The sequence below is a fragment of the Corvus brachyrhynchos genome, unplaced genomic scaffold (genome assembly GCF_000691975.1).
Source record: "Corvus brachyrhynchos isolate BGI_N302 unplaced genomic scaffold, ASM69197v1 scaffold152, whole genome shotgun sequence".
NCBI classification, from domain to species: Eukaryota; Metazoa; Chordata; class Aves; order Passeriformes; family Corvidae; genus Corvus; species Corvus brachyrhynchos.
The window spans coordinates 749,932-776,887 of NW_008237447.1; the positions used below are offsets into that span (position 1 = coordinate 749,932).

General features: G+C 37.6%; 1 protein-coding gene across 2 annotated transcripts in view; it reads left to right on the forward strand.

The window, feature by feature from the left end:
* EPHA6 (EPH receptor A6) overlaps positions 1–26,956 on the forward strand; it is a 362,575-nt gene that overhangs the window by 143,575 nt on the left and 192,044 nt on the right. For both annotated transcript variants that reach the window (XM_017731430.1, XM_017731431.1), the window contains exons 3-4: positions 10,125–10,280; positions 18,485–18,820. In XM_017731430.1, coding sequence (XP_017586919.1) covers positions 10,125–10,280; positions 18,485–18,820 — 492 coding nt within the window. The remainder of the gene's footprint in view (positions 1–10,124; positions 10,281–18,484; positions 18,821–26,956) is intronic.

Genomic DNA, 26,956 nt, shown 5'->3' on the forward strand with positions numbered 1-26,956 from the left:
CAGGATACCATATTCACACAGTCCTATTAGGGTGATGCTAATAACTTTAAAAAATCATTTTTGAGCTAAACAATCTGTAGTTAAGGGGTCTATTTCGTGTCAAATATCTGTCTGGTTGTCTGTTTGTGGCTGTGAAGAAAACTGGGAAAAAAAGAATAAAGTAAATTCAGTTGTAGGATGAGCTAAAGGTGCTGTTTTGGGGTGTTTGGCTCCTCATTTGAAGAGCTGGCCTGTGGCATGTGAGGGCCTGGCACCTGTAGCCAGGATAATTAACTGCTAGAAAATCTTGAATAAGTCCCATTGACCTCTCTAAGCTTAAGGTTTTTTAGGATGGGGATAATGATATCTTCTTCATTTGGAAAGTACTTAACACTGTAGTGTGCATCCAGTGTAGTTGAAAACTAGAAATAAGCCTCTCTGGTACTTCTTCAGCACTTTTAGGAAAGATTCAGATTTTATGCAGATTTATTATGTTTTTATAGTAATATTTACCTGTGTTCTTAGGCTCAAATTTCTCTATCTATACTGGAAGTCTTATTGGAGGGAGCATTTTTCATATCAACCTGTTTATTTGAGAACTGATATTAAAGTCATGGTTCATATCTGTGAGATTCCTGTGAAGTATCAGTGTGTTCAGTAGAAATACTTGACTCTGATTCTTGTCATCAATCATGTGAAATATCCTAGACACAAGGATTGAAGATTTATCCCACATAACTACTTTGGTGAAACACAAATTAGAAACCTGTTCAGCTAAAGGACACCTTCATGATTTTTTCTTTATTAAAATGGGGTTGGGTTTGCATCATCAAAGGATTTATTCCTGTCTTAGAAGGCCAGTAGATGAACATTTGAGACAGTAGTCAGAGCTTTCCCTTGGGTTACCAAGACATTGCCTATACATTGAAAGTCACATAAATCTAAATGTTATTGTGGTGATGGGTTGGGAAAAGTTGGCAATGTTTGCTTATGAAATTAAAAAAACCCACCAAAACAAGAATGTTGGTGTCACCTGTACTTGTGTAAATACAATTCTGTAGTTACTATAATTTGGGGCTAAGTACTGCAAGTGATTCTACATGGATGTGAGGGAAAGGAAAAGGAAAACTTGAATGAACTAATTACAGAATTTTATGTGTTGGTTCCATGGCAAAATTGGTATTTGAATACTGTGTTAGTTGCTGACATAGATCACAGAATTTTTATTCACAAGTACAACATTGTGTTACTCTATGCCTTAAAACAATGATAGAGTAGAATGAGATGACATAAAATTTAGTACAGTAATGTAGAAGACACAAAGATGGGTTGAAAATAATTTTTAATACTCAAGATTATTTGCCTGTGAGCTTGTGGGTATTCAGAGATGATACAAAAGAAAATGGTTTTTTGGGTCTCACAGAGGCATGAGTACTTTATTTTCAATGGCAAGTCACAACTGAAATAGTCTGGGAGTCACTAATCATGCTTGGTGTGTTTAAAAATCAGGCTTGTGAGCTTTTCTGCAAACACATCCAAAAGGATTCTATTTCAAAGGCCAAATGCCTGATTTTATAGGAACATTTCAGCATTTTTTGTATATGAATTACCCAACTTTACAATTACCTGTCTGAATTGGGGCATTTAAATTTTCCCCATGATTACAGTAATTTCTGTAATTTCTGTAATAACTGTGTGCCCAAACTCCTGACTTGTACATGCAAATAAAGCAGGGCCTTAAATAAATCACACATTCACATATACCTGAATGTGCAATCTTGGTAACCATAATTAAAAATGCAAGCATAATTTTAAGCCTCTCCTTTTAAATATTGGGTTATTTAAAGGATTTTTAAAGTGGGTTAGATTGTATTCTCATTGCTATTGCTTCTCGCTAATTATATTAATGTAAAAGAGACAGCTACACAGAGAAGAAAAAATTGCATAGCTTTAGCTGATCTATTATAAAAATAATTGCTGTAATGAAAGCAGCGAACCCAAAAAAATTTAGTTTTAGATCTTAACTCATTAAAAACTGCAATGGTATAATAAGGCCATAACAAGAAACTATAACCTTGTACATAGAGACTGCAGCTTTCTTCAGATTTTTATTGTTAATAACCACCTGTAATGATATTCCATTCCTTCAAGACGTGCCTTCTCTAGAAAGCTGTTCCACAGTTTTGTAATAAAGTAGTAAGTCATGGCAGGGGGAGCTTTTGTAGGATTTCAGTGCACACCTTGAGTGTTGTCAGAGGCATGAAGCCAAGTGACATTAATTATTTGAGAACTGCTCTGGTAAATTACTTTTTTTACGCAGAAAATCAGTCTGACATAACACCAGTCAGCAAAACATCATTGCAACAGCTATCAGGCTGGAGGTTTTGGTCTTTGTCAAAAGTGGAAACAGCCTCAGAAAAAAATTGCTTCCAAAATAACCCCATATGCATAGCAAATTGAATAATGGCTATCATAGGAATTAATTAACCCAGGCTAGCAGATTAATTTGTTATGGATAGAGAAAAGTGCATCTGCAGATTCCATGGGGCTGTTCTTGCGCAGGAAAAAGAGAAATCCGTGACTAACTACTTACCATATATACAGAGCTGAAAACAGAAAGGGTTCCCATACTAAGGGGAGGAAGAAGTAAAAATGGGGAGAGGGACGACAGAAACTATAGTTTGTGATCTCAATAGAAGGAACAGAGAGGGAGAATAACACATATATGATAGCATTTGATATATATAATAAGGATATAATATGATTGACAAACTGGTCTCCATAGAGCAGTAATTTTTCTAGATGTATCTGGTAAGAAGGCACTGTATGTGTTATACATATATCTGGAATCTTTGATACATATATCTTTGAATGATACATGTGTCTTTGAATCTTTCTAATAGTGGGAGGTATTTTTCTAGCATTTGGTTATGTTCAGACCAGGAGATGATGATTCTGTAACTGTTCTCACCAACAGACACAGGGAGATAGATAACGTGCAAAAGGAATTAGCCACAAGATGGATCTGATCTATTCAGACAATTTTTTTTTCTCTTGCAGAAAGAAGTATTTGGTATGGTCTAATGCCTGTTTGCAGTGTCTCCTGATAGTCTTTAGCTGTACATAGGAGCACGAATGAGTCTGTGAAAAGAGAGGTTTCATGGCCTTTCAAGTTGGACACTAATTCCTCCTGAAATGATAGAGAGAAATTCCTTCTGTAAAATGATATTCTGTAAAATAAATGATATTTCTTGTTGCTGCATTCACTACAGTGTTGAGAAACTTATCACACTGCTGCCTTATCCCTTCCCCCCAAAAGTGCTTCCAGCTGATTTCAACCATGGAACAATGACTAAAAAGTAAAAAAAGAACAATAAAGTAAAGCATTACTATTATACTTCAAAATAAAGAGTTTTCATAGCTACTGTGGGCAGATTTGAGGACTCAGTGAGTAACTCCTGCATTGCCCTGCAGTGTTCTCAGGGTTACATTTCTCCTGTTTAAAGGTGATTACTGGAGGTGCTGGAGATGGCTGCTTGGAGATGTAATGATCTTTTCCTTCCATTCTTTTCCTGCAGACTTTCCTGATCCCAGGAGTATGCACTGATACATTGCAGGAAATTACTTCCCTTCTTTTTCACTGCTGCCACGTTCCTCAATTACCATTTCTATTGTGTGCCCTAATTAGCCTGACTGATTCCTTTCATTCACCATCTTCCTAAAACACGGTGATGCTCCTTTAAACATTATGCAGCATAGAAAATAGTATTTATACTGTCTCCTTCAAGGGTTTATGAAATCTGTCTTATTATGGGGTTTTTTTATGGGGTCTATCAATAAAATAGCAACAGAAATAAAGACTAATTTGGGTGTGGAGCAGTGCATTGAGTATTTGTAGTTCCCATGTCAACCAATTTATTGGACCTCAGGGATCCCCACCAGCAGCACAAATCAGTGAAGGTGCATCCTGTTGCTTTTTTCTCTCTTCTTCCATCACTGATAAAGTACCTCAGTCTTCCAGCCAGCTTTGTCACTTGGCACTTCTTTGAGACTTTAGGAAGGAGTATCTGAACTAAAACCACACAAAACTGCAGTAAGTTGCAATATAGCAACTTTTTCTTTAATAAAACCTCTTTTGACTCATGAGTACAGTTTATAAAACACTTTTAAGGGGTAATTTGAAAAGGGTGCAGCCCCTCTTTACAGCTGTGTAGCCTGTGATATGAACAGGGGAGTTTTTTATGGATGTTGTCTTTATCTGTAGTTTCAGTGCTTGGTATTTTCAATGAAATGAACCTCAGTTCAGCTGCTTATTGTTTTGCTAATTTTGCATTCATTGCTTGTATTTATTGGAACACTAATTTGCTAATTTTGTATTCATTGGAACACCCTTGCATGCCATCTACCTGTTGTATTAGTAAATTTTATTTACTACATTAGTCTAGAAAAAAAATTCACCTAGTTCTAAGAATTAAGTGAAAAACAGTTTTATCAGGATTGAAAATATTTTCCATCTCTTTAAGTAGTACCTATGCATTTAGAATCATATTCTTAGATTCTAGTTCAGTATTTAGGATGCTTGGTTTTGTTTTGTTTAGGTTAGGGTTTTGGGGGGTTTTTTTTGGTCATACAAAAAGGAGTCTGTGCAGAAGATTCACCTGAGCTGTGTAGCACAGCCCCCAGCTCTATGATGAGCTGTTGGATTGTATCTAGTATGACAGGCAGTGATAAGAGTAGTATCATTAGTATCTTGTTTGTATGTATTTTTGTAATAAACCTCAGATTCTTTTAAAACCTGGTATGTGACCTGAATAATTGTTCAAGTTATTGTATTGAAACTAGTGTTTTATACAGAGAAAAAATGCACTGATGTGAACTGAAAATACTGTTTGATATGTGGCAATTATCTCCTTTGTCATTTCTTCTAATAATTTTCATAAACAACCTCAACAGACTATTGAAGTGTGGGAATGACAGAAGATAAGTCACTGGGGGGGAAACAGAATTAGCACAAAGAGGAAGAACTTTTAATTTCATTTACCTATCTTCATTATGTAGTTATATTTGAAGAGGCAGCCTTATGCCTGCCTCTTGTTGTCTCGTCTGCCTTGCTCTTCTCTAAAGTCAAGGGTTTGAGTAATGCTCCTATCAGTTCTCCAAGTCTAAGAATAGAAATATTAGCAGAGATATTGGCAAGAGAAGAGATTGACTGCAGCATATGAACACAGATGCATTTAAGTGCATACCAAAGCTCCCAGAAATATAGCCCATCAAATTTATTGCAAAGAAAAAAGGAAAAATAGTCTATTGTCCCCCCAAAGTTGGGTCATTCTGTCACTAAGTTTCCTAGGGGTGTCACCTGTCCCCTCCTTTCTATCTGTAGGAATTAAATCCAACTAGAGCTTTGCTTTCTTGATACATGATGCCTTTTATTTTTGTGGTTTGAACTAACCAGCATGTTTGATAATTTATAGTCTGTGTTGGCTGGTCTTCCTCTAGTGGATTCTTCACAAGGCCTCAGGTTTCTAGCAACTCATCCTGCACAGTCTCGCTATCAGTTTGAACATGACCCAAAGTGAATCCCCACTCACAGTCCATTCGTGACCTGAATAAAACAAGAATCATGTGAGAGCGATTTAAGATTATTTAACCAGATAGTACTCAAAATCAAAAGTTGTCCTCATAGCTTTATTGTCCTAATTCTGTAGTATCCTAATCTTGATTTTGTGATTGTATTCTGCCTTTTTCAATATACAGCATCCAACTTTAGTTGCATTCTTTTTTCATGTTCTTTTCTATATACATTTTTTTTTCTTTTCTAGACCCTTCTGCTAAAATATAAATTGGTTAAAGTAATATCATAGTTCTTTCTTTGTGCACAGTGGTAGAATAGAACAGGCCTTATTGGATTGCCTTTTTTATGAAGTGATCAGATAGCAGAAGTGTAAGAGGACTTTAAAATAGAAATCATTCAGAATATAACAAATATGAAAGATACCAGTCTCACAGGGCATTAGTGGGATCCAGTAAGCAAGGTTAAAAAAATATATGAGGTGGAAACGCATAACAAATTGTATGATTCAGAAAGATTAAAACACCTCTTCCACAGCTACTGATATTTGCCCTTCATTCTAAATGACAACAGTCTTCTTTGATTTAATTTGATTGATGAGTTCCCAGCAAGCTATAAAAAACCCACTTTCATGACAAATGCCTTCCCACCCACAGACCAACAGTGTCAGACATGCCTAAAAGTTGTTCATAAGTTTGGACTCATCAACTAACACTGTAGAGGTTAATTCAGATGTTGTGAAACAGGGATCTTTGACAATGATGTGCTCCCACAGAGCAGTGAAAATGCTGCTTTTGTTTTTTTTTAAAGGAACAAGGTTTATGACCAGTCAGATGACCACTGTGTTTGCATTTTCTGGGTTTTGTGTCCATACATTGCACAACCCTGAGGCTGGGGAAGAATTTAATGGCTGTAAAAACCTCAAGCAGTAAAGACTCTTCCACAAGAGAGCCCACAGCTGTGTTTTGGAGTGACGGAGCCTTGGCCTTATTTACTGGACTGGGCAATTCAAAAGATCCTTGAAAATGCTGTCCCTTCCAGCACGAGGTGACACTCTCCCAGCTCACTGCCCAAAAAATGCCAGGAGAGCAGGCCCCATGTCCCGCCAGCCTGAGCCAAGGGCAGCCTTTGGCCACATCCCCAGGGCTGGGAATGTGTCCCGCTTCCCAGATGGATCTCAGCGAGGTCTGGCTTTCTCTGCGCTTGCCATAAGAGACACCCAGACATTGTTTGTGGTTGTGGGGACACCACGGGGCCTGGCACCTCTGTGGGGACCAGCAGAGCCTCTCCCCCCACCTTGGGCCCTGCAGGGTGGGCTGGGCCAGGGTGGTGGCCCACAGGTGGCCATGGATCAAACAAAGAAAACGAAATGCCATCTGTTCAACATTAAATAAGGAAAATCATATTAATTACAGAACTTCTGTAGTTTCCAAACCTCACAGTCAAATCCTGGTGAAGCTGTAACGGAGCACGTTTATAGATGTGTTATCTTTTATGAAGCCAATTAAATTATCAGTGCTTCTCTGTATGCTCTCTCGTATTTCGTTGGAGAAAACTTTGAATTGCTCATTCAGATACCCAGCTAATTACTGAACCATTAAGACAATGTATTATCTTTCCCCAGACTTCACAAAAGTCAGATTTCATACAGTTCTTATAATCAGTAACTCACAAAGTTACTTCTGTAGATAATACTAGAGAAAACAAGATGTCACCCAGTGATTTGGAAGTTAGAAAAATACTCTGTGGTAACACAGATAAAAACAGACCTTATATTTTCCTGAGTAGTCATCGTTAGAAATCATTTGCAGTTATTCTGTGGAAAATGGTAAATTTAGCAATTATTTTGGTAAATTTGCCACTGAAGCACAATAATTGTTATCAGAGTCTAAGCTTAGATATGCGCAGCAGCTGAAGTGCTGTATTTCAGATTCATGGTGCATATTCCTTGACTTTGACAGAGTAGCAGTTTATTTCCTTTCACCAGGAATGCTGGCAGTCAGCTCTGTTACCCAGAGAGATGAGTTTCAAGCTTGTGATCATTTTAGGGCTTTCAGCTTATGTCACTTTATCTTGTTGATGAAGGGCTGTTTTTTATTTGCAAGTATCAATAATCATGACTGTGGGATTCTGCATTTGGATGGGGAATGGGTTGTCAATGGCTTTGTAAACCTCTCCATGGAGAAACTTCCCTGATATCCCTGTAGCTTCTCTGCCACAGAATTTGATACATACTTGACTTATAGGATAGATGTACTTGAGTTGACTTCAAAAGAAGTAAAATTATCTACCTTAATCCATTATTTTTCCCCCCACCTTTTCCATGAGTATAAATGTGCTTTAAGAGAGTTACCTTGTCAAGAACATAATTGCTTTAAATACAATAGAGAATACCATTTCAGAATAAAACATTTGCTTTTTTCTTTTAATTGGAAATTCATCTTCTCCTTGAGTTTTATTTTGAAATAGTGAACTGCTTGAAGTTTAGAAAAAATATTGCTCTTGAAAGAGAATGCTGTGTTTCTTTTGATCCAAAGTGGTTTGTTGTTTGGGGGACAGAAGAGAAGAATGAATGATTCAGAACTGACAGACATGAATTTCAGAAGTAATAAGGATTTTAAAGAGCTCACATTTTGCTTTGAATGAAGCTGTAACCTGGAATTGTCAGCTCTGTAGTCACGAACGTCATGTATGAAATAAAGCAAGGATCTAATATTTACCGGGGCACAATTTGGGCATGAGATAAGAAAGGAGCAGCCAAGCATAACACGCTTCCCCCAGTTTTGCCTTACCCTCCTTCCTTCCTTCCTTCCTTCCTTCCAGCAAAGCTAAGAGGAGGCAGTGCCTACAGCCTGTCTCTACAGTGCTGCGTTCTTCCCTGCACCAAACCTGCTGTCTTTCCAATCAGTGGAAAATTGCCACTCACTGTTATCACAATTGCATCAGACCAGTAGCCTACTTTCAAGGGGAAAATCCCTGCTGTTCCCACCTCTTTTGTCTCTAACACCAGAAATCCTTTTTTTTTTTCCCAGTCAGTGACAGCAGGGCAGGATACCTCCCTAATGTCTATTCAGCAAAGTCAGATCAACACACTAGGAGGAGAACTGCTGAAATTGCTGGCTCAAAATTAAACTCTTGAAATTGCATTTGAAGAATTGGCTCTTGGGTTCTGAGAGGCAATCAAGTGTTATCTTTTTCAGTGTCATCCCACTCCTTTTCATTCAGCTACTACTGAAAGTGCTTTTACATCAAGAAAAGCGTTTGTAATCAGAAGAAAAACTGATCTGGGTATATGTTATCTATGAGTTAATACTCTTTAATAACTCAGTATGAACTGACACTGAATCCATTAAATGCATACTTTGAGGTACTTTTTAAAAACACCTCATTTTACATTTTTTTGTATCTTATTACAAGAAAGGGAAATACTACATAGTTCCTCGAGCAATGTAAAGGAAATGGTCTTGAATATGTCAAACTGAGAAAAACCCAGGTGGAACCTCAAAATTACATTTATAGCACTGGTTTCCATTGCACCACTGGAGGAGTCAGGAGGAAGAGGAGTCTGTAAAATCTGTGCATGTCTGAGTTGCTCTTTCATTTTTAATGTTTTCATATGGGGAAGCCAGAAGACGGTAACTGCGACACATGCTGGCATGTGCAAACGTGGTAGCTGGCAGGAAAAGAAAGAAATCTCTGTTTAAATGTGTGTGATGAGGTCTGAGGATGATTTTAAAATAATATCTCAGAATGCATGCCTGGCAGATCTGGGATAAGATTTATTTTAATGACTTGTTTCTGCTTTAAAGGCCAGCAAAAAAAGGCTTGTGAGCTTGTGCTGTGGTTAAGAACAGCAGGGACCCCAGCTCCTAGTAACTGGGGAAGTGATGAGCTCTGAGCATCCCAACATTCCCTGTCCCAAGGCTGGCTGCCATCCAGGTTGTTTCCTAACACAATCAGGAGTAGCCTCAGGGTTGTGCAGGTTGTGATGGAGGGTGTCAGCATCTCCTTCCTTCATCTCTTAGTTCATCCCTTCCTCATCCCCAGCCTCTCGTGCCAACAGGGACCAGCTGTGGCCCTGATGTCAGAGGTTTCTTGGGGCACTGCAGGCAAGTCAGACCCAGCCATAAATATTTAGGGATGTCATCCCTGTCTCATCAAGACATTGTGGGGGTAAATATATTAAGTAATGCAACTTATCCATTACTTCAATAAGGAAGCCATATAAACAGCTCTGGCAGATAAGAAATTATCTCGTTCTTGTTGGTTAACACATGTACATAAAAGATAACGTTTAGTGGTAGTAGTGAAGTTCTTTATAGACAATTTCAAACAGCACTGAGGACTGACTATAAATTGGGAAGTTCTCTCTCCTAACAATTCCCCATTATATACCAAGAACAGCTTTTCAGATTTTTTTAAGTTCATATACCAAAATAAAAACTGTCAAGAATTTTATCATCAAAACACCTAGATTGGAAATGAAATAGGCACCCTTGTAACTGCTTGGAACAGATGTTGCTTATGACCAAAATTTTCTTCTGTTAATGAGACTTACCTTCTTATTTTGCAGCTTGCAGGCCTGGATTCTATAAAGCATTTGCTGGAAATGTGAAGTGCTCCAAGTGCCCTCCACACAGTTTGACTCACATAGAAGCAACTTCTGTCTGTCAGTGTGAGAAGGGTTATTTCAGAGCTGAGAAGGACCCACCAACTATGGCATGTACCCGTAAGTCTGATCATTACCAGTGTCTGCAATTCTGTTGCCTAATTTATTTGGTTTTGTGTTTAAAAAAAAAACCTATGATTTTGTACATTTTGTGAATAATTCCATTTAACTTAACCGAAAGAGATTTTCAAAATCAAAATTCAAACAGCGTATTTCTGTCTAGTCTAGGTAACCCTAAACATACCTATGTTTCTTAGTTTGGTGACTTTTTATCTTGTAATTCTGAGATATAGTAGGAGGAGAGTAATCACTGTCATATGGGTAACAATGTGTTTTCACTACCAATAATATATATCTTATATCCTTGAAAATATGCTAGTGCAAAAAATTTCAAAAAGCTGGAGTTATGTAAAGAAAAAAACTGATATCATATGCTCTGCTCTCTCCTCAGATTTAAATGAAAAGTAGAAAACAAATATAATCCACACGCAACCAAATAAAAACTAAATGTTCAAAAAAGACAGGAAAATCATAAAGGAGAAAATATGCATCCAATCAGAAGGAGATATAATTAAAACCTCTTGCATCATCACCTTCTTTTAACAGAGTTATTCCCTCTTATGTGACTGTGATAATGAAAATTCCTTAGGTATTTTGGATGAATTTTAGAATACATAATTTTGTGATTTTTGACTAACTTAAATTTATCCTTAAGGCAAACCTGATGTCCAGCAATATGGGGGTAGAAATTCTGAGAAGAGATTTTTATTACTTTGATCAGTGGTCTTATGTCTAGGAATATATAGCATATGTTTTCTTACCACTTAATGAAATATTTCTTATAGATTTTCATTCATGGTTTATTACTCACTGGAATTAATTTATTGATTGTAAAACAACTATATCTGTTTAATCTCAAAACTAGGAACAAACAGCAGTATTTAAAAATCTGTGGGTGAAATATTATATCTTAGTAGGCTATTAAAATCACTTATTTATGAAAGGTGATTAAAGACTTTGCAAAATCATCTAAGACACCCAGTTTTTCAGTATAACACTTTGTTAATTCTTTTGGTAGAAAATTTAATCTTAGTACTTTTTGTGCCACAGTTAAGAGAATTCTAAAAACACTAATATGTTAAATTCATGCAGTATTTTAACAGATTAAGTATTAAGTAAAGTTCCTTAAAGACTTTAGGAGATAAAACCTTAAAACCAAGGTGCTGTTGCAATAACTATCAGTGCATATCCATGTTTTGGGATGTTTTATGCAGCATCACATAAAAATAAGTGAGCTGACTGTATTGAGCTACTTCCTCTGCTCATGCTGGTTTTTCCAATGACACTAGATTGGGAAAATTTGGAATATACCTGATAATTTGAAGTTGATTTACAAAGTCATAGGCACTGAGGTCATTACATAGAAGAAGACATTGTCCATCCGCTACATGAGTGTGATGGTCACTAAAAGTGGGACCCCTCAGACCCAAAGGCAGAAAATTGTCTAATCTAACCAGAGGGTTTTCAGAGGGGAAGGTGAGTCCCAACCTCTGGATACCTCAGCAGCTCAGGGTTCAGAGAATATCCCCCCTGTCCCAGCTCACTCTGGAGCAAGGCACACAGGCCTGGCATTGTGCACAAAGTATATGAGGGAATAAACAGCGTCCTTTCAGGCTTCCCACAGGAAAATGGTGATTACAAATAATTCCACTCAAATCAATGCCTCAAGCAAAGGCTCCAAGAACTTACTCCAAGAACCAGCACATCCCAAGCATTCTTGACACTTTCTTGCTTAGGAAGAAGGTTTCACTCATACATTATGCAGATGCAGCTCCGTATTACTTACAAGTCATTGATTTTTTTGTTGCTGAGAGAGTTCTTTGAAAAAATTACCCATACATGGAATTTTATATGGAGTCCATAATTATCTTTCAGGGCACAATTTTAAGCCCTGATACCCTGATATGTTGATAAGGTAGGGAGGAGCATGAGAGCCCTATGGCATCAGAGTGCAGTTACTTTAACACTCTGCTGCTTTCTCAACAAATCTGAGTGTAGAGAGCTGCTTTGGCTGAAAACTGTCAGGAAAAACGTGGTGCCAGAACTCCACATTACTGCTGAGGATGTCAGCCAAAGTAACTGAGTGAGTCGAGGCAGGAAAAAAACCAACCACAACAGGGTATCAGTGCTTCATCTCACCTCAACTTGGGAGAAAGAAGAAATAAAGGAGACAGTGAAGCACATTCTTGTTTCTTGGTTTAGTGCCACCATGCATTGTCTCCCATTCAGCCTAGGCTGCAAGGTATCAGGACTTCATTGATTGTCACAGCAGATGTGTTCATCTTACACCTACAATGATGATTATTTCACTAATCGTCAGCTCTGCAAATGACACTGAAGCTCTTGACAGGCAGCCTGTGTTCTTATCTTGCACATCAGCAGTAATGAAGAGTCTTCAGGCCAAATTATTCCCTAAGTGATATCTTTAGCCCCACTGCCTTCAAATTAGTCTCTGAGTTATTAAAATTATGTTTCTGTCATAAATACAACCTCACTGCTTTTGGTGAATCTGCGCAGATGTGGCTAATTTAAATTTAATAAACAAAGATACAGATATGAGTGGAATTTAGACTGTTCCTTCCAGACTGTCATGCTTTACTATAATAAAAGGAGTCGAAAAGTTTTAAGAAAATGAGGAAATAGACAGAAAAATAGACAGAAAATGCTGTGCAGAAATGAAATGCCATTTTTACATAACCACCTTTGGGGCAGATCTGCATTTTCGATGTTTATTTTCAAATTTGTATCTTGACATATGAGACGTGACATAAGAAATAGAAATTTTTCTTGGGATTTTTGAAATGAGAATTATTCTTAAATGAAACACAGAATGAATACTGGGTTCCCCTTACAAATGTCATGTTCAAACATTTTGACTGACTTTATTGATGCCCATTTTATTTGCTTCCCCACATCCTGCAAGTTAATTTGCCTAAGATAGCTAGATATTGTGTTCTCTCTTTTTATGCCTGTATAGGGTTAGGCATTATGGGGTTAGACAGTATTCCTCACTCCAGAACTCTTCCTCAGTACTGGGAAACTTGCAGATGCAACATTATGGAAAAAAACCCCACCTTGATAAAAGATAGGCATCCACTTCTTTCAAGATGAGCTTCAAATCCACTTCAGTTAATTTTGTGAAAGTGCTGTGTGCTTTTGCAAAATTGTACAGCTCCCATCTTTACTTTATGTAGCTGCATTTCATTAAAGGAGAGTGTTCACTTTGTGGAACACCATAATAGAAATCTAATTTCAATAAGAGGAATGAAAATTACATTAGAATATATTGTTAATCTCCTTCTCCTCGGCTCTTTTCATTTGACGTACACTGCTTATCAATCTTACTGCTACTCTTCCTCCTTATTGTATTTCTGTGCCATGTGCAAGTACTCTATCACTGATCTCCCTGCATAGAAAGTGAGCAACAAATAGCATCATATCTAATCCCCTGTCTGATTACTCTGTACATAAAGTCTAACATTTCCCACTATAAAGTAATTGGATGGATTGATCCATCTTTCAAGGTCAGGCAGGCTTATATTGGTTGTCTGAGCTGTCTGAGTCTGAATATCTCTCTTTTAATGTTATGCTTAAACAATTTGAACCTGACAAACTTGTGCTCTGTTTAGTAACCTGTGCCACAAAGTGTATCCTCTATTTTTAAGAGGCAACAGCGTATTTCAGCAGCAAAATCAGGCAACACACTTGAAGTCTTTACTGCCTCTATTGTTATTTATATATAAACAGACATGTATATATATATTTTTTTTTTTTTTTATACACTTTTTTGCAGTTTATCCCTATGCTCAGACTTGGGGTATTGGTTTGCAGTCACTGACTTCTAATCTTCCTGCCTGCCTCAAAGAAAAAGAGTACGTGAAAAGGGGAAAATGTAGTGACATGAAGTGACACTATTTATCTATGCCACATATATGTTATCAAAAAGCAATTATGAACTCAAGGGGCACAGCCAGATGCTGATTCTGACTATCCTAAGGTGGTGGTTAATCTTTGCCCTTCTGTTGCAACTTCAGTAGTCAAATGACACAAAATTCCAAGAGTCCAGTAATGTATAATGGACACTTGAAAAGCAACAGGTTTTTTTCCAGACAGTCTTCACTTTCTAGTGTGTGAAATACTGCATCGTCCTCACCAGACTTCTGCACTGCTGGGTTTGTTCCTCTTCCTTCCATACACAGGAAAATGCACTTTGCCTTCACAGAGGAAGAGAATACATAAAACAAGATGAGGTGCAAAGCACTACATGAGGCACAGACTGCTCTGTTGCTTTCAGAGCAAACCTGCTTCACCATGAGACATCCATGCCAGTTTCCTCTGCGGAAAGTGTCACAATACTTCCTCATTGTAATTTTTAAATGAAGCAAAAGACATTACTCACGCTCTGGCTGAGTTCCATCTCAGCAGAAGAGCTGCATGTTTTTGTACTGCTCATCCATCTGAACTGTATTTTATTCTTTTGCATAAAATTTGACATCATGAATTTTGCCATGAGGAAAGGATCCCTTATTTTCACCATTATACTTGTTTTCCTTAAATATCAATATAAGGAAAACCCCAAGAGCATACAAATGTCTGCAGAAGGGTTATTGCTGCCAGGTTTTTCCAATAATCTTTGTATAATATATAAATGATAAGAAAGCAATCAGGCCACGTTCATAAAAGCCCAGTGACACATAATTTAGCTGAATCTGAGGATTACAATTAATTGTCTCTCTTTGTTCCAAGTTCTAAATCTTAGTAAATGATTCACTGCATGTCATTACAGCTTAATATTTGCATGAAATCACAGTTTAACTGGCATAATTTAACAGCAATTAAAAAGCTATTTAATCCTCATGCAAATTGGCATGAGGGGCCTTGAGCATGAAGTGTGTTTGAGGGTTTTTCCTGCGTTTTCAAGAGGACAGTCGTATACTTTAAGACACCTCTAACATAATTGATAATGTTTTCCTTTTCATTGAAATGTGAATGCACAGTAATACATGTTTTCTCTTACAATTGAGGATTAAGTCCCAAATCATGACTATAAGAACCTTCACTCTCTAGTACAAGTGAAAAATATGTATTTTTAAAAGAGTATTTTATTTACTGTATTGGTTCTTCTGTAGATGCCATTTAATATAGCACAAGGAAAATCTGATCGAAAATTAAAATCCACAAAGCCAGATAAAACTCTCCTACTGCCCAGATTCATTAAAATCCTGTTTTGGCCTGCCAAAATTGATGAAACAGTACAAAAAAAGCGTGAGCTGTGGTGACACATTGTCATAATATCTATAGTTTATGTAAGATTAAATTTAAGACAGTTTTAAAACATTGACTCCAATCTTTCAAGCAATTACACAGATGCTTAGTTTTAAGTGCATGACTATTACCAATTATTTCAAGAGGATTATTGATCCACTTAAAGTTATGCACATATGGATGTGCGATTACGGCTCATCCTCCATATTCCTAAAACTCCTCCATGGTTTTAACAGTGGGAATTTGTTAAGACCCAGTCATTATTTCATTTTCACAGCATGGCTTTAGAGGAAACATAATTATTCCTGTCCTCTGAACGTAAATAATAAGAACTGAAGCTGAAGTAGTGTGTGCTGGTTTTAGCTTATTCTGACCTCAGGACTGTTTTCCAGAGTAGCTAGAACCATCATCCTCACAGTGATTTTGTGGGAAGTTAGGTGATCTATTAACTGTGAACTCTGGATAGATACATATATTAATAAATGCTCATCCATTCAAAAGATTTTACACTTATCCACTAAAATTGCAAAGCAGTGTAACGCTTCCATATATTTTAATTATCAAGTGCTTGAAATTCAGCAGATAACTCATCATTTACTTAAGGGCAAAATTAATTATAATGAAAACATAATCTCAGTTATTAAAAGTTACAACTAAAGACCAGAAATGAAAAAGCAACTGAACTACAGCTCACAGAAAAGCTTAATGTTTATTAGTTCACATTATCACTCCCACACCATACCAACTTTTTTATTTACAAGCATTCCAGCTTTTATACCCACACTTAGGCCACATAGGTAAATAAAGGGCGTCACTTAAAAATTATGAACGTTACACTCTGTGTAAAAGTTAGTTGGTGTCGTTTGTAAATGTTCCTTGTAGCCTTTCAGTCTGCTTAAGAAACTCTGAAGTAAGGAAAGGCTCACTCAAAGTTCGACAAGTGTCTCAATCAAAAGTTTGTTCTTAAGTCCTATTGGCAGGTTGTATAAATCATCAAAAACTGCAAAGCACGTTGAAAGTTTTCCAAGTTCTGCTAACCATTGGTGAAGCCCTGTGATTTTATTGAGAGCTGAGAATATAATGCTTATTCAACTCACTCAGCCCAAAAAACCCAGAGGTCAGCAGTTGAGTTTACCACAGTCATCTCACATATATCAACATCTGGCATATGAGGCCTCTCATTTTTCCAAGTCTGTGTTTCTTACCATAATTTTTATTTTGGGATTATGTCCAAATTGGTTTTGAGAACCATACATCTGTAAGGATTTGTTTGAAACATGTTAAGTGGAAGAAGAATAATGTAACAAGAAATTGAGATAAGATTATTCAGATATCCTGTAACAATTTCTACCTTTCCTTCACCCCTTCATTAATTCCTATCTAAAAAATAATTAGGTGGTAAAGTTCTTCCATTAAAGGGTGGAATGTGATATGGAATCATAGAATTGTAGAACCATCAATGCTGGAAACACCTCCAAGATCACACACTCCAACCTTTGACCAATCACCACCTTGTAAACCAGACCACAGCACTAAGTGCCACATCCCATTGTTTCTTGAACACCTCCAGGGAATTTTACTTCACCACCCCTGAGGACAGTAAATTCCAATGCCTGGCCACCCTTTCTGTGAAGAAATTCTTGATATCCAACTTGAACCTCCTCTGCCACAGCTTGAGGCCGTTTCCCCTTGGTCCGTCCCTTGTTCCCTGGGAGAAGAGCCTGACCCCCACCTGGCTGCACCCTCCTTTCAGGGAGTTGTGAAGAGTGATAAGGTCCCCCCGAGCCTCCTTCTCTCCAGGCTAAGCACCCGCAGCTCCCTCAGCCACTCCTCATCAGACTTGTGCTCCAGACTCTTCCTCAGCTTTGTTGCCCTTCTCTGGGCACACTCCAGCCCCTCAATGCCTTTCTTTAAGTGAGGGGCCCAGAACTGGGCATAAGACTCAAGGTGCCTCACCAGTGCTCAGTACAGGGAGACGATCACTAGATCACTCTGTATATTTATATGTATATGTCAAGCCTCAGGTGATCTTCATGTGATCCTACACAGTAAGTCAGCAAACAGCTTAAAACTTGTTGGGCGTTCCTTGACTGTTGTGCGATGAGTGGGAAATTGGAAAGGGGTCACTTGTGGTTCATCTGGCAGTGCACAGACAGCTCTACCACCTGCTTGTTGGGTGAGAGCTTCCCCACACTCTGCCTGCTGCAACTGTCTTTGCATTCCTCCTCACAGCCTTAAAGAAGGACTTTTTCTCCTGCTTCGTTGTCATCCTTTTAGACCTTTAAGTTGCAAAGGTGATGTCTTCGCTGTTATCCTGATGCTGATGAGATGCCAGGGGGGAAAGAAGGAAAACTTGTAAACTGTCTCTTGTGCCTAATAGTCTTGGCCTGTTGCCACCTAACCCTGTTAATGAACAGCAGCAAAGAAATCCCTGGTGATAAGCAGTGAAGGAGAGAAAGAAATATCTGGCACTGCAGAACTAATACAAAAAATGTTAGCTCTTGTTGTTATTCCAAAGCTGTTATTTATTTATTAATCAATTTGTCTCTTATAGAACGTCAAAGATTTTAAGTCTCAGAAAAGCCTACATTACTAGACATAAAATAAGGATATAAACTTTGTGGTTTGAGCTCTGCCCCAGTGTCCCACAGCATCAAGAGCCATTTATTGAAAATTTGTGTTATCAGGTCATTTTTGTGTTGCCTTAAATTCTTTCCAAATTAATTCTAAGTTATTTAGATTATTCAGCTTCTTATGATGTCACCAATGTTCCTGCATTTTTTCAAGGATTGTATTTAGATAACTTTTAATTTTTACATTGAGTCTGTTATTGAAACATAACTCTTGTGTCTTCTAGTTGCAAATAATTGCCTTAAGGCAATTTTTTTCTCCAGAGTACACACCAGTGTCTTAACAGGCTTTCCCCTCCTTCTCTGCAGGGCCACCTTCTGCCCCGAGGAATGTGGTTTTTAACATCAATGAAACAGCTCTGATGCTGGAGTGGAGCCCCCCGAGTGACACTGGAGGAAGAAAGGACCTCACCTACAGCGTCATCTGTAAGAAGTGCGGGTCGGACGCCAGCCAGTGCGAGATCTGTGGGGGAGGCATCCGCTTCATCCCCAGGCACACGGGGCTCATCAACTCCTCCGTGACGGTGCTCGACTTCGTGTCGCACGTCAACTACACCTTTGAGATAGAGGCCACCAACGGGGTGTCAGAGCTGAGCTTCTCCCCCAAGCAGTTCACAGCTATCACAGTCACCACAGACCAGGACGGTAAGTGCCAGCACTGCGTGTCTGTCTCTGTGTCTCCCTGTCATCTGTGCACTCACTCTGGGGATCCTTTGTTTCCTGGAAGTCTGGGTCAGCCAGTTAGGGTGTTTTGCAGATTGCTAAATGTTTTTAAGGGCTTTCCAGAGGACTTTCATCTTCTGCTGATGAGGGCATTAAATGCTTTTGGCAGTTGGCCCTTGACCCCATTACACAGGGCACACACCCATACCTTTCTGTTTAAAATTAAGTGCAAGCTTTTGCCATCTGAGACCAGCTGTGTCAGTGGTTCATCAGGACTGGAGTCTGCCTGGTGCTTTTGCAATTTCAGTTTTGCAAGAGTAGAACACCACAGGTTATCCATTACACAATTCAAAGGCAGAGTGAAAGTGAACTCACTTTCTTTACTATCTGTGTTTCATAGCATTAATACAGTACTGCCTCACTGTAAGATACTTCAGCATCTGTATGAGCCCTTTCCTCAGGTGAGCTATCCTAATAGATTCTTTTTTATTCCTGTAATTGTAAACTTTGCACTATTGTTTTGAGTTTTTTCTTGCCCCCATTTCAGTTTGAATTCATGTCCAAGGTGAATCTTTGTGAGAAATGTGGGAAACTAAAAGAGCTCTCTATTTTTTGTTTATTTCTGCAACTTTTTCTTCTTTAGAAATACTTACTGTGCCAGGAAACAGCATCATAGGTTACCAGCGATGCAATCCATATAGCACTGCTCTCTTCTGGCTTGTGTAACTGTAGAAAAGAAGGTTATTTCAAAATCATCCCTTGCTGACATTTGTTCTAGAAATGTTTTTCACCTGCTGTGCAGTGACATTGCAACTGCAGCTGAAGTGTTTAATGCAGAACAGGAACTGAGCTGGAAGAACTACTGTTTTGAGTAGAACACATTTGATAATCTGTTTCTGCTTAGTAAAAGTGCTAATGTTCAGGAGGATCCTGTTATGTTCCACTTGTAGGGAGGCCCTGGGTTCTTTCACTGAACAGCCTAGCAAAAATCTGCTTACCTGTGTATCTGGGACAAGTAGTTTTGTTGATGAGTAAGTAATGACTTGTTTGCCTTTGGGCATACAAAAATTAACAGCTTGCTGTGATGGTGATGATGATGATAATGACAGAGATGGTAATACTAATAATATTCATGAAAATGGATTGGGAGAAGCACAAAACCCACTCACTCACTGTCCATGATGGTAACAGAAGAGCTAATTATATAAGATGCCTAATGATATATAGGCCTTCCACTGAGAACTGCCTGAAGCACTGAGGCAATGTGTCATGTTGGAAACCTGCATCTCCCTTTTCCTTTCTCACTAAAGGGGAAAAGTGAGGTGCCAGAAAGTTGCCTTATGTAAACTTCCTTTTAGATGTGTTGCTCCATGGTATTAAATGCAAGCTCGCCCAGGTGGAGGTCACCTGAAATACAGTTCATTTTTGAAGTGGATAACAGCTGTGTGAACACAGCTTGTGATGTGTATTTAAGTGGTAGGCTTATAAAAAATAATGTCTTTTGTTGTTGTCTGTCCCTGGTTTAAGGATATAGATTTTCACTGCAGTTTACTCAAAACAGGGAAAAGACCAATGTTTTGATAATTTTTGACACACTGACAGTAAACTCTAGACTGTTTGCATTCCCTTTAATAATTCTTACATTACTAAAAATGCTAGTGGAAGGGCTTCAGAGAATTTAAGACCAGATTTTCAGAATATCTGTCAGTTTATCTGGATATAAAGAGACAGCTTTGCAGGAGAAAGCACTGTAATAAATGAAATGAAGTCATCTATAAAATGTAGTTATAAAGATAAAACCATTTCTGTAGGCTTACAGACTGTGTAGTTGTATAAAATGGTAAGCATGGTGACTATATATTTAAAAGGACAAGAAAAAAAAAATACACTGTTGTATGAAGCGTGGAAGAAAATTCATGGAGTTTTTTGTTGATAGAAAGTATTGAGAGAGCAATAAACATTTTTTGTGAGTTACTTTTAGTCATAAATAAGAACGGATATGGAAAAAGCTAGGGTATCCAACCTCAGAAAAGTAAGCTGTAGAATTAAAACTTTGGAACAGTGCAGAGATTTTATTATAAACTCACTGTTGCAGTCTTTCCTTATAATCTTAATTCTGATGAAATGGACAGTAGTTATTGCATGATGCTGCAGGTTTGTGCGCATATTCATAGAAAACAAAGATCCAAGATTAAACATATGACATGCCAACAAATCAAAAGTATATAATTTTTTTCAATGACTGCTTTACCAGAAGTCCAAACATACTGGTTTAAATGAAATTTTTTGCATTTGATGTGTGTGTAATGTGAAAGATATAGGTGTATAATAAATTATACTTACACAACATATTTATCCCATGTTCATACTACCTTTTTATATGCAGTCTTTTCCTACACACTGTTTTAATGGTTTTGGTATGTATATTGCATGAAGTGCAAGGCTTCTTTATAAAGATATAGATTGTTATATTCAGTTGTCTTATCTTTGTTAGGAATATAGACCAAAACCTTCAGCTGTTGCAAATCCAGACCATTCTCTTAGCTACAATAATTTAAAGCAGCTGGCATTTTATTTTCTTTGAGCATATTGGATTTACTTCCCTCTAGTGGTCTTTCCTTTTGGATGGTTTGTGTGAAATCAAGAGATTCATCATTAAACACGAAAAATTATTAGCTTGTTCTTCAGGGGGTTTTCTCTCTTTTTGGAGAAGAATGTTGCTGTCGGCATTTTGCTGAATAAAGTAATCCGGTGAAGAGTTCTGTGGGCATCCACGGCAACTGAAGAATTGTATTCTGCCACATTAGTGAAGTGGGTAGTCTGAGAGCACCAAAGAGGGGGAATGTTTACTGACAGGAGAAGTGAACTAATTCAAAAGTGATTAAAACTCATCTTTATGCACAGAGCCCTACCACAACTAATATTAAAATCTTAACTGCCTCCTCGTGCAGTCACAGGTACCAACATGACTAAGTGCAGTACTCAGCTTTAACAGCGACAAGGAGCAGTCTAAAGGAAAGTAACCGTTTAAAAAGGCTTTGCAAACTGCATCCCTCAAAATTCTCTGTAATTTGATGTCTAAAGCATTACCAGACCTGACCAAATACTACAAATAATTACTATTTTATATCAGTAAGTCTTGTAAAATTCACTTGGTAATATTGTTACCTTTTCCTTTAATTTGATACAATTTGACATCCGTAGGCTTGGTTTTTTCCCCTCAGCTTCATAAGGAAACAAAATTTCTGTGGTCACTTTGTCAGGCACCATAAAGAAACCCCTCAGCCAACACAAGTTTGATAACAGTGAAAAGGATTCAACAGAGTTCTGAAGAATGACTCCTTAGAATCACCAAGCCCTTGGTTAGCTCTGCAAGTTGAAAAGCAGAGTGGAACTATGTGAGGTTTGCTTTCTGTATTAAAAACACCAGCTGACTGACCAGTCAGCCTGCCTGTTGACCGGTTAGCAAAGAAAATCTATTTATTTATAGTCCTGTACAATCACAGCATGTGCTGTGTCTTGTCCAGCCAGTGTAGCAAAGCAGGATGGGGCAGGGTGTGTTAAAAACCACAAGTGTTGCAGATGGAGAGCTGAGGGAAGTGATCTGTATGCTACTCTTGAGTAGCTTTGTTTCAAAATGTTTTGAGATACCAGAATAATCCCTACTTTAAACTCAGATAAATGGATAGATAAACACGATTCTGCTCAGAAAAGCACTTAAGCAAAGTTCCTGCTCAAGGAGGAACATAGCACATATTAAGTACTTTCTCAAATCACAGCTAAAGTGATTTGTAAACAACTGAAAGATAAAACATGTTTTCACAAAAAGCCTCATCAAAAAATGTTCTACAATGCTGTTGTTCAGAAAAGTGCCTGGATGCCTTTTCTTTATGGGATAGAGAAAGTTTTATACAGCAGTAAATATGCTGAGTACAAAGTAATTGTGCTCAGTCGACTTTAAATCTTTGTGTGAAGAAGCAGAGAATTATATGCTGAATTGTAATTTATGCTTCTCTTATGACTAATGGAAGGAAGAGACATCTCACTATATAACTTTCCTAGCATGCCACAGTGTCTGCATTGCCTAAAGAAAATTCAGAAGTACTTGAGGTTTTTCATGCATAATTAAAGTAGTAAATAATGAATAATTAAGCAAAACAGAACTTAAAACAGTAGTTCCTGTTTTCAAATAACAGTCCATGTATGCATTCACTCAGTGTGCATTCATATGTTCTATTCCTTTAGAACAGAGAGGGTTTTAACATTACACAAGGAGTGGGAGTATGACACATATCCCAAGCGGTGGAAAGTTTACAATGGAGGAGTTCTCCTTCTGCCACTTCATCCTGGAAAGGCTTGTCCTTTCTCAGTCCTGCAGTCTGTGGGTGACTGGTCTCTGTGACATCAAAGACCTGCTACCAGCTGGCAGAATCTGAGGTGCAAGAGGTTTCACTCTGAGGGCACACACCCTAACCCGCCCGTATTAAACACCTGGCTCATTTTTCAGTGTCTGTCTAGTGTTGACAGCTGAGAGTTTCAGTCTGAAAGTGAAAATCTGTCAGGATTCTGTTGTCTAATGCATCTTATTTTACGTGAGCCAGTGGCAGATACATCCTAGGTCATGTTTTCTAATCTGATGGTAAAATCCTAAGTGATGTTTCCTAATCTGATGGTAAAATCTTGCCAGTGTTTGAAAGTGCTTGCCTTTATCTGATTCTTTTTTCTAAATAAGGCCAATTTCTAGTACATGTGGCTTCTCAGACATATTTGTAGTTCCGTGGAGATAGTCTGTAGAAAGAGCAACCTCTTATTACTCACTGCTGTGGGAATTGAGGAATACATGGAAGGATTTCAGTGTCTCTTCCAGGAATAAACATGGCTGTATCACCATGAATTAATGGCATATAGTAGTATAATCACTGTGGAGATGGTGTAAGTGGTTAAGAGCCTCATCTGACTGTCGTTCTGTGTCTCAGTAACACTACCAGGACAGTTTATTAGGATTAATCCTTTTGGCTGGTGACAGTAGAGTTTCAGGATCCTCACTGGGGTGGCAGGGGAGTTCCCTGTTCACTCATCCTAAATTGATTCCCACAATAGCATCCAACTTTCACCCTAATCAAAAGTCAAGTTTCCTTTTTTTCCCCCGAGTCTCAAATCTCTAGACAAGATTGTCCTCTGTACCTTTAAAGTCAAGAAGGCTTCTCTTTTGATAATGACATGATGAAGCCCTTTGAACCACCTTCCAAATTGTTTATGTTAATAGCTAATCTATCTAAAGGAGCAGCACTTTCTAATGGCTGATTATTGGACTAGCAGGTCACATAAAAGACAGTTATGAAGCAGTAACCAAACTTTCCATCAGACATTTCCAGAGCTCAAGACCACATGGAAGAAAGAAATTTTCATAGATGACAATAAATAAGAAATCTATGGCATTTGTTTACTGGGTATCTGCAGCTGCATTGATAGTTCCACCAAACACTGCACTGTTATCAGCACTGCTGATGCTATTTTCATGAAAAATTTGAAGAGCAATATCAACTTGTTGGTAACTGCCTAGGGACGGTCTGTAAATATCTATACTGAATGTGATGTGTAGATAGTAAAAATCACAGTTTTAAGAAAGCTCGAGATGCATGCTCTCTATTTTAAGTCACTTCTGAACAATACATTTACACAATACATTTTTGAAAGGAATTCAGCATTATGCAATGAATATTCAGTGTGTTTAATGATGTGAGTATACATATTTATATCAGCGTGTATATAAATTAAGAATTTTCAATTGGAAAGAAAACCACAAGGCAGAAATTCTGCATCTCAGTTCTCAGACTTGCTCAGGTCTGCCAGAATTAAGAGTTTGGAGCCAAGGTCTTTGTGCAAGATAGTTAGTAATCACAGATTTTCATCTGCTGGTCACCTCTGTACAGTTACAATGCTTGTAGCTGATGTTTCTTTGCACATATGCCTGATTACAGTATTCATGGGAGAAAAGTGGCTTTTGAAACAATCTTGATTTATTTCTTGAAATTTTTTTTATGCTTATAAATTTTTTAACAGATATGTTCTTTTTCTGCTGGAAAATATGGATGGCCAGTCATTTTTTAAGGCAGCAAAAATCAACCTGGTTGCATTTACTTTCATTTCCCATACACCAGAATTAGCTATGAGTCAGCCAATGCATATCTTTTAAGATATGTTCCTCTAACTTGTACAATATGAGGAGAACAAAATTAAATTAGAGTTTGAATGAGAACGGGAAAGGTTAATCAATACTGTATTTTTTTTCCCCACAATTTACTTACCAGTGTGGTCTTTCAGCTTCTATAATAGTTTCTTTCTTTGTAGAGTAAACCATTATTTATAACCATTAACAGTTTGTCCATGACATGCATTTTCAGTAAATTTCTGATTTAAGTTGAAGGCACTAAATTGCAATGCCCAAGTGCTGCAACAATTTTATATTTAATAATAATAGTTTATTTCAATTTGTGAAAGGGGCGTCTGTGGAGAAATATGTAAAATAGTCATTACAAAGAAATTGGCAGGCACATAGCACTGAGATAAGAAATATGCCTCGATTTTGTTTGTTCCTATTGTAGTCAGTATCTGTGAAGGGCATTCAGCACGTGATTAAAATCCCTAAGAATGAGATGTGTATTTATTGACTGTGGTGATTTTAACTAGAATGTCAAATAAGCTCATTGGTGCTATCTCCAAACTCATCTAAGAACCATGTTAGGATAATTAAGCACATTTCAGTTATCTGGAACCTCTCACAGTGAATGATATATAGTGGGAAGAATCGCTTTTGAGTATTCCAGTCAGGGTAGGGAACAAGATTTCAGATATAAACTGGTGAATAAGAAACTTCTGCAACACGTGTTAATTGACCAACTCGGGGAAATCTTCAGAGCTACATCAAGAACCTTCTGTTTTCAAAGGTTACCTAAAAATTTCTGAAAGATATTTCATTAAAAAAGACAAAACCAACCAAGCAAACTAGAAAAAACAACAGCAACAAGAAACCAAAGGAAACTGGTGTTTCCAATATATGAAATGAAGATTTCTGTTGCATTCTTGGTAAAAGGAGTGATTTTGCTCAAGTGTAGTAAAGGAAGACATTAATGGTCAATCTGACACAAATTGCGTTTGTACGTGTCATGACTTTCACATAAATCTTTGGGCAGTGTGTTCAAAACGAAGGACAAGGGAAATCACAAACCAATTCTGATAATGCTTTGGGTCTTTAAAGCAATAATGTTGTTAGCAGTTTGCCTGATTCATTTTCTTCTTAAAAGTAGTTTCTTCATTGCATTTACTCAACAGCTCTTGACTCTTTCATATGCATTTGCCTTAGGCTCACATTTTGGAAATAGTTTTAATTTATATACAATAATGGCATTAAATTGTGCACTTTGGAATGAGAGCAGACTCAAATTTACACGGTTGCCTAAGCTTGAGAAGTTTATTTTACAGCTCTGTTAGCTTCCAGATATTTCTAATAACATGCTTTTACCTTTTTCTGCCCAGGCTAACAATGCGAGACATCTGTTTGCTATCTGCATATCTGTGTTACATATTTAAATGTTTTCCTACTGTGGTAAAATTTCTGCTGTGCTCCTGTGAATGAATAATAAAGATTGCTCCTCTGAAAAGTTTATAGTTAGCCAGGGTATGCATACTTAATATTTTATTTAGAAATACGTGTTGTATTTAAAAACATCTGGCTGAAGAGAGACTTAAATCATATTTGAGTCTGAATCCTCATCTGGCAGAGAGATGCAAGAAGTGTCAAGATTAGGGGTGCATTGGTTAGCCAGGAGCAAGAGAAGGGAGAAAAAAGCCACACTCATAATCTGCTAAATCTTATTTCCATCTAGCATGCAATCTTTGGTTTCCAGCGAGAACTGATTTTTGCATATTTAATACGCATATTTTTTTTTGTTTCTCTTCTTTTAAGGCTTCTCTTAAAACCTTCACTTAAGCAGGGATATTATCAGATATTCAAGACATGGCTAGAGGTTCTAAAGTGGACTTTTTCAATAAAACCATTGAAAATCTTTTTCATGCTTCTTGACCTGGTGCAAAGTGCAACTAATTCTGTGAAGGACT